Source organism: Pteropus vampyrus, unplaced genomic scaffold (assembly GCF_000151845.1).
Source record: "Pteropus vampyrus isolate Shadow unplaced genomic scaffold, Pvam_2.0 Scaffold28, whole genome shotgun sequence".
Lineage (NCBI taxonomy): Eukaryota > Metazoa > Chordata > Mammalia > Chiroptera > Pteropodidae > Pteropus > Pteropus vampyrus.
In genome coordinates this window covers 7,085,517-7,094,467 of record NW_011888809.1, presented here as the reverse complement: position 1 = coordinate 7,094,467, position 8,951 = coordinate 7,085,517, and the positions used below count along the sequence as shown (strand labels likewise).

Genomic DNA, 8,951 nt, shown 5'->3' with positions numbered 1-8,951 from the left:
ACCTTTGAGCTAGTCAATGTTTTCTGAATAGGAGTGAATGAATGGCAGTTAAATAAATGCTGGCCTGAATATAGGAATCTTGGAAGTATTGATGTTCAGTGTCTGGGTTTTTTTTGTGTCACTTTGAATGCGTGAGCCAGCATGCTGTAGAGAGCATGGGGGTTGGCATAAGGAGCCCTGACTTGGGCCTCTGCTTTAACCCTTAATAGCTGCGTGATACCCACTCATCTCTCCCGATCTTGCTTCCTCACCTGCAAAATTTCAGGGTAGTTGTGAGGGACAAATGACATAAGGAATGTTTACACTGGCGAGAGCCTGTCTGTGTGTGAGGGACCCTCACTACGGTTTGTAGAGGCGGAAGTTTCTCCTTCCCTGCCTGTCACCTGCTGTGGGACAGACACAACCTAGGAAACCAACAGTATACTCCGGCTACTGTGACTTGGAGAAGCTCAGCTTGACCTCTGAGCTGTAGCAACAGATCTGATCCAGAGAGGCGTTCCTTCTTCTCTCTTCTGAAAACCCCACAAAAAGAACCCTTGGTTTTATGATGCATGTTGCTTTTACTATTAGACCTCATGGAATTAAGGGACCACATAATGGGCTCTTTCACTGGCATAGGGTGAGCAAAAAGCCAGGAGGACAGTGCAGGAAGACTAATATTATGGGTGATAATAGTGTTTTTTTTTTTTTTTAGAGAAATGACTGCAGTATGATTAGTAAATGGATTACCTGCCCAAGGATTATGAGACCAACTTACACAGATAGTATCATGGAGGCAGACACTGGCTTTCTATCACTGTGGCTTTTCAGGAGAGCCAAGGAGATGAAAAATAAGCCACCAGAAGATAACATCCATTAAAGTCTTAATGTCAGCTCAGCTAAAACTAGCTCCTTGGAGCATTTTACTCCCATCCTTGCCATGAGCATAAGCCTGCTTTCAGAGAGCTAAAGTTCCGTAAACATTTGGACCAAGCCATGGCTCTTATTTAGGTCCTTCAGAGAAGACATCCAACTAAAAATAGAAGGCAAGAGTTGGAAAAAAATCAAGTCTTTTGGAGTTGTGAGCATATCTATTAAGTGGTGTGTCAGGCCATGCTATGAAACACATCCAGCGCTGGCGTCTCAGGAGCAGATGCCCATGTATTCTTTATGACTGTAAGCTGCCTCCTGGGGTGGATGGCAGAAGGCTGCGTCTTCTAGTGTGTCCTTTTCAGAGGAAGAATCTTTTGTCTTGCCTACAGCCCTGGTTTTCTATAAACATAAGGGACAAGAAATTCTTTTCCAACATTGCTGCCTCCTCTGATGATGTCACCATCTGACCACTCATGTAGAATAGAAAATACACCCCCCTTTAGCCTTTCCACTTCCTTGTTCCTTGTTTTCAGTCAATCACCAATATTGCCAATTCTATTTTATGAACTTGCCTTAAATTTATCACTTCTTCTTTATATGCATCACTGCTATATGAGTTTGGATCCTCTCACTTCCTGTCACCTGTTCTATCAAAGCCCTGTCTCCTTGGCCCCACCCTGTCCCCCTAGCAGTCTTCCACCTTGCTGCCAATGGGGTCTTTCTAAGTCATAGTCACAAATACAACCGTGTTCACTCAACTGACTAGGATTGTTTAGTGGTCTTGCCTACAGGATAGTCCTTTCAGACTGTTATACAGCAGGTCCTTGAATCTCAGCATACCATTCAATGCCATTTTGTCATAGTGGTGATGAGGTGCCACAGGAACTTAACTCTTGTTTATTTCAATTTAACCCATGGTAAAGTTGGTTTCATTATATGTCATTTCACTTAACGTTACAGAACCTATCGATGACGTTGAGTGATCGCTTTTGCGATGTCGCTTTTGCACACACTTTGGTGCCCGTTGGTGAGAATTCCTTCTCCTCTTGTTGGTCAGCTCATGGGAAAATCTCCTCCCCTTCTCTTACAGCACCATCTGTTCAGTGGAAGCATCACATTGAACGATGGTCAAAATCTGTTATTTTCTTTCTGAGAAATGGGTCTGGTACACCCTGGTGAGTGTCAAGATTAAATGTGCTGGGCCGGTATAAACTTGAGTACCCTGGATTGAGAGTGTGTGGGAGAGGATCTGGGAGGGGAGGGAAGCAGTGGAGAGGAGCGTGTTTGCGTCAGGAAATTGATAGTGCAATTAACTTAAAAAGGTTTCCTGAGTCCGTTTCTTCCTTTGTGGATGTACCTGAAACACCATCCCGTGGAATGTAACGATATCTTTAAGATATAGGGTACTTAAGGACAGGGAGATAATTATATCCTTTTGATTGTCCACATCCAAACCTAGGGAACAAGGCTTTCTCTTAAAGGAGCGAAACATACCTCTCTTGTAAGAGCTGAGCTGAGACCCCCGTGATATGTGGGTTGGGGGAGAGGCACAGAGCAGAGGAGAATGCTGTTTCTGAGGGTATGTGACCGAGCCTCAGGGACAGGGAGCGATGAGCTACGAACTGGGCAGCAGCTGGCTTATCACCTCTGAACTGAGCACTCCCAAACATGGGAGCCTCATGGTTGAGACTGGAGATGCTTGTATTGTGTAAGTCATCCTAAACACATTGCTTTGGGAGTGCTGAGAAGTAAATTTTAGATGCCTAATAAATAGACAAATAAGAATTAGTGTTCGTAAAAATTATATGGCACTTTTTTCCCTAAAAAAATGGATTTATCAACCCCAGTCTTTTGAAAAAACATCTGTTTTGTGTCGATTTTTTTTTTTTTTTTAGTCAAAATGTGTAATGCTGTATCCCTTTTTATTTCATTTCCTGCTTTTGCTTTTAATGTAGCCCATCATCCTGATAAGGGCACATTAAAAATACGCTTGGCAAAGCACACGGATGGATCAGTGCTAATGCCATCTTGTGTTCCTTCCAGGTGCAACGTGAACTTCCTCGTCTCCCTTCCCAGCCAGCTCTCTGCCTCCCGTATCCACCATGGTGTTTGGTGAGTTTTTCCATCGCCCTGGACAAGACGAGGAACTTGTCAACTTGAACGTGGGGGGCTTTAAGCAGTCTGTCAACCAAAGCACCCTCCTGCGGTTTCCTCACACGAGACTGGGAAAGCTGCTCGCCTGCCACTCGGAGGAGGCGATTCTGGAGCTGTGTGATGACTACAGTGTGGCTGATAAAGAGTACTATTTCGATCGGAACCCCTCTCTGTTCAGATATGTTTTGAATTTTTATTACACAGGGAAGCTGCATGTCATGGAGGAGCTGTGTGTGTTCTCGTTCTGCCAGGAGATCGAGTACTGGGGCATCAATGAGCTCTTCATCGATTCCTGCTGCAGTAATCGCTACCAGGAACGCAAGGAGGAGAACCTCGAGAAGGACTGGGAGCAGAAGAGCAACGACGTGAGCACCGACTCCTCCTTTGAAGAGTCGTCTCTGTTTGAGAAGGAGCTGGAGAAGTTTGATAAGCTGAGGTTTGGTCAGCTCCGGAAGAAGATCTGGATTCGAATGGAAAACCCAGCCTACTCCCTGTCTGCCAAGCTCATCGCCATCTCTTCTTTGAGCGTGGTGCTAGCCTCTATTGTGGCCATGTGTGTCCACAGCATGTTGGAGTTCCAGAATGAGGATGGAGAGGTGGATGACCCTGTGCTGGAAGGCGTGGAGATTGCCTGCATCGCTTGGTTCACCGGCGAGCTTGCCATCCGGCTGGTGGCTGCTCCCTGTCAAAAGAAATTCTGGAAAAACCCTCTGAACATAATTGACTTTGTCTCCATCGTTCCCTTCTATGCCACGTTGGCCGTAGACACCAAGGAGGAGGAGAGTGAGGACATTGAGAACATGGGCAAGGTGGTCCAGATCCTCAGGCTTATGAGGATTTTCCGAATTCTCAAGATTGCCCGGCACTCAGTAGGACTTCGATCTCTGGGTGCCACGCTGAGGCACAGCTACCATGAAGTCGGACTGCTGCTTCTCTTCCTATCTGTGGGCATTTCCATCTTCTCTGTGCTCATATACTCTGTGGAGAAAGATGACCACACATCCAGCCTCACCAGCATCCCCATCTGCTGGTGGTGGGCCACCATCAGCATGACAACTGTGGGCTATGGAGACACCCACCCAGTCACCTTAGCCGGGAAGCTTATCGCCAGCACATGCATCATCTGCGGCATCTTGGTGGTGGCCCTTCCCATCACCATTATCTTCAACAAGTTTTCCAAGTACTACCAGAAACAAAAGGACATTGATGTGGATCAGTGTGGTGAGGACCCACCGGAGAAGTGTCATGAGCTACCTTACTTTAACATTAGGGACATTTATGCACAGCGGATGCATGCCTTCATTACCAGCCTATCTTCTGTGGGCATTGTGGTGGGCGACCCTGATTCCACAGATGCCTCAAGCATCGAGGACACCGAGGACGTTTATAACATGGCATCCTTGGAAAGGTGCACAGCGAAATGAGCAGAGGTGTTTGTGCCTGTATCTTGTGTCCCTTCCTGATGTTAGGTTAACACAGCTTTATAAACCTCAATGGGTTTGTTAAAATCATTTAATTCTCAGGGTGTACCTTTCAGCCATAGTTGGACATTCCTTGCTCTGAAATAATAGAATTGTCTTTATTTTTTCAGTGAGGTGAATTAAATGCCTTGTTCTGAAATTTATTTTTTATGAGAGAGTTGTTATATGATTCTGGAGAAAAAGGTAAATAGTATTGGGTGGGATTTGTTGCTACAGCTTATATCATTCTGTGTTTATCATTTACTCACATTGAGCTAACTGTAAATTACTGACAAGTAGAATCAAAGGCCCAGCCAACTGAGGATGACATGTATGTAAAATGCACAAAATGAGTCAATGCATGTAAATCCATGTTCACGTTCTAGACATGGAAATTCGGAGCCTAATAAATGGCCTAATTCAGTATGGAGAATGTCTTGGTTCTATGTTTTTATGTCAAGTAAGTACATTTTAGTAAATAGGCTTGGAAGGAAAATGCTCGTTTGGGTGCCTGGAGAGGACTTTCAGTATGTTTTTGAATTTTGGATATATGTCAACAATGGGCTATTTCTTTTGTTCAGTAGCCTGCGTGGTGGTTGGCAGGTAGAAGGATCATGCATCATTAAACACACTGTCCAGTGTAAACTGATTAAACATATAAATATTTAGGACATATTCAAATTGGCATGCATGAATGAAACATGAGCCCCTACAGATGTACACACACACACACACACACACACACACACACACACACACACACACATAATTTTATAATTTCTGCTGCTAAAATAAAACCTCCTCACCTGAAAATTACATAGAGCAGAGGAAGCCAACACGCTCACAGGCAGAGATACATTGAGAATAGAAGAAACGAGACATGTTGTAAAACACAACCAGATATGATTTATTCTGGCCAGAGAAGTGAAACTTAAATCACCGAAACAAGCTATGCCAGCAGCTATAAAATGAGCCTGCACTTAAAAATAGCCTCGGAGACAGTAACGTCTACACCTTTTGTAGAAACCTCTCATAACAAAAGAAGACAAACATACTCATTTCCAGAGCAATGACAGTTCTAATGCAATTCTATTCCATGCGGAGAGAATTCAGCTAAAGTCTTCATTGTGGAGATGGACAGTGACTCTAACTCATGCCCTCAGGCTGCGTTCTTTTCCTGAGATCTTTTGAATAGAAGAGCCACGTGGATTCCTTACCCAACTTTTTATGTTTGCAGATGCACTTCATTGAAAAGGACATTGTCTCTAGGTTATCTGATGAAAGTAACTCTGACTCATCACTCCTCTTAACGTTCCTGTCACTTGTGAGATGGATGTCACTGGACAGGGTTTATAGTCACTTTTAAATATGGAGGTTTATTACATGCATGTGTGTCATTCCCTGCCCATTAAAAAACAAATCTTCCTTTCCCCTCCAAATGCCTTTGATGGTGGCAGAAATATAGTTTTGAAGCACAGCAATAGAATTTGGGATCTGGTTTTATTAAAGATTTCCCATTTGAAGATTTCCCATAACTGAAGACTGGTTATATATAATAGTAAAAGTAATGGTAGTAGTAAAGTAGTAATAACAGCAGCAGCAACAATAACAATAAACTACTGTGTAAGTGCTTTACTATATAATCTCATTTATTCCTTATACTATCCCTAGGAGCAAAGGCTTATTGCTGCCTCCATTTTAGGATCAGGAAACAGGTGGTCAGGTAAAGTGGTTTGCTTAAGTTCACACCACAAGTGGTGGAGTTGGCCTGAGAACCTGGGGTCAGATGCCAGAGCCCGCATTTTGACCTCTGTGTCACACTGCCTTCTCTGCTGTGTCCGGGAGAGGCTTTAAGGAAGCATCAGGACAGAGTTCATCAGAAGAGACTCTAAGCAACGAACTGTCAGACTTGGATTTTTCCAGTATGACCGTCGAAAGGGGAAAATGCTGGCTTCTGAACCTTCCCTCTCCTGACCCACAATGTGAACATGTTTTTGTTTCCAGAGAAGAGTTTTCTAGAATGCCCTTGAAGCTGGAGCGGGCTCTGAGGTCTTTCCCTGACCCTGAGTGGCAGGTAGAGTGGGAAGCTGTGGTTCTGCAAGAATTCAGGAATGTCTCTCAGCTGGTGGGTTCTGAAGGAGAGCCCCCAAACCTAGATGCTTCTGTGGGGCCGCATAGGAGTTGTGTTTTTGCCTGGGGGTGGCTCACCCGAGCACTCGGCAGTGTGTGGAGTGAGTGGCTGTGGCGGCCTCGCTGTGGGCTCGGTCAGGTCAGCACCTTCTCACCTCAGGCTCTGCTGTGTTCTTCAGTCACAGTTGGCACCCTGTCATTAGGCCCTGAGCCACAAGGAGCCGCAGTGCCTTCTTTGCTTTCCCACAGTCCACGCAGGTCGCCTGTTTCATTCCCACTTGATGAGATGGTGGGTTCCTTCCTATGGGTATTAGTTTTCTATAGCTGTTGTGACAAGTTATCTCAAACTTGGTGGCTTAACACAACAGAAATTTATTCTCTCACAGTTCTGAAGTTCAGAAGTTTGAACTGAGTCTCAGGGGCTAAAAATAAGAGGTCGGCAGGGCTAGTTTCTTCTGGAGGCTTTGGAGGGAGAGTCCATTTGGTGACTCTTCTAGCTTCTGACCGTTGCCTGCATTCCTTGGCTGTGCACGTGTCATGCCAATCTGCCTTCTCTGTCCTCGGTGTCACACTTCTCTCTGCCTCACCCTTATAAGGACACTTGTGATCATGGTTAGAATAATCCAGCATGTCAAGATCCCCAACTTAATCACACTTGAAAAGTCCCTTTTGTCATATAAGGTAACATTCACAGGTCACAAAGGTTAGGACCTGGATATCTTTAGGGGCAGCTACTTCGCCTACTACACCAAAATTACACAGCTACTAAAGAGCCTTAATTTTGGTGGTGCTCTAATATAAACTAATCTTCTTGGTTGGGAAAAAGGAACAGTGGATAAGAACATGGGTTTTGGTGTCAGATAAACTTGAGTTCTAATCCTAGCTTTGTCTGTGGTCATAGACAAGCCGTTTAACTTCTTTAAGCCCTGGAGTATACTATGCACTCCATAGATGGTATTCCATGTATTATTATAATGCAAGACTTTTGGCTTATCTCAGGTGGTACCCATGCAAGACCAAATCTTTTGCTGTCTGACTGCAGTCTTTTGATAAAATTAAACACAATTTGACTGTCAAGACATTTATAGGTGTCAGCAGAAAGGTAATTTATGAAATATCATTCTGTGAAAAGATACTAATGCTAATTTGAAAGCCAGACATGTAAAATCTAAAATAGAAGAGTCACATTTAATGTTGTGACAACTTTTAAGTGGATTAGAAGTGTTTTTGGAAAACAGAAAATGTCACTGACATGCAAGGGATGTGAAGATGGGGAAAAAACACTGGACCCGGAGTCAGAATATCTTTTTTTGCATTCCAGATCTGTTTGTTTCTCTCTGAATGCACTTTGGGAAGCCACTTCACCTCTCTTAGCCTCAGTGTCTTGATCTTTGGAAAGAGAACAAGATCACGATTATGAAGACGTAAAAAATGCTTCACATATGTTCTACAAACACTCGATTGTAAGAAGCTATCATGAGGCCCTCCTTCCTTGACAAGACAGAGAAGAAATAACTACACGTGTGTCTATGATGAACTTTATTGCATCATTAAGAAAATCAATGAACAGAATATTTGGTTCCTGCGGCATCGTGTAGCTTTATTTGAACTCAGCATTCTATCCAAATTAATCCTGTCAGCCTCCAATGTGAGTATATATTTTATCGAAAAGTTCCATGGTGCAGTAAGGCCAGATGTATGAAGTACACTCAGAGCTCTTTTTCCAGTAGCAATTATCTGATGAAATTGCGCCTTGTCTGCAGCAGGCGAACCGGATTCATTCCCTTTGGAGTCGGGAGCACGTGCTATGATATTTATAAACTATAAAAGTTGTTTGTCAGCATGCACAGAACATGCATTCATCCCTGAGCGCCAGCAAGAAATAGCCTCATTGTTTCTGAAGAGCTAATGATGGATTCATAAATTCTGTCAGCAAATCCGTGGTTGCAAGGGATTCTCTCCCTCGATAAAGATAACTCCGCCTGAGCAGTTCTAATTGTGGACCGAATGGAGTATAAGGCCCAGGGTCAGACACATGGCCCATTCTTCCCTAGACCAACTCCAGCATATTCCAGGAGCAAGGGAAGAGTCTAAGTGTATGGTCCATGGTGTCACAGAGAAGATGAATCGTGGAAGGTCATTTCCACGTGGAAGCACATTTCCAGTCCTCATCTTCAGCTCTCCCTCTGCTCAGCAAGATAAAGTTTGCAGACACATCTCACCCCACTTGCATAGTTCTCAAGGGGGTTGGTTTGCTTTTTTGAGGATGGGGGCAAAAATAGTTCCTGTTCGCTATGCCCTTCGCCTCTGGGCCAGCCTGACCACCCAGCCAGCCCATGGAAATGTGTTGCGAGC

General features: G+C 44.2%; 1 protein-coding gene across 2 annotated transcripts in view; it reads left to right on the top strand.

Annotated features, from left to right (window-relative positions):
• KCNS3 (potassium voltage-gated channel modifier subfamily S member 3) overlaps nt 1–4,896 on the top strand; it is a 13,971-nt gene extending 9,075 nt beyond the window's left edge. Inside the window, exons 2-3 of one of the 2 annotated variants that reach the window (XM_023528496.1) lie at nt 2,896–2,964; nt 3,211–4,846. In XM_023528496.1, coding sequence (XP_023384264.1) covers nt 2,955–2,964; nt 3,211–4,430 — 1,230 coding nt within the window. In that variant the 5' untranslated portion in view covers nt 2,896–2,954 and the 3' untranslated portion in view covers nt 4,431–4,846. Of the gene's footprint in view, nt 1–2,895 lie in introns of both variants that reach the window. The other variant, XM_011356593.1, reaches the window with a different exon arrangement.
• The last annotated feature ends 4,055 nt before the right edge of the window (nt 4,897–8,951 follow it).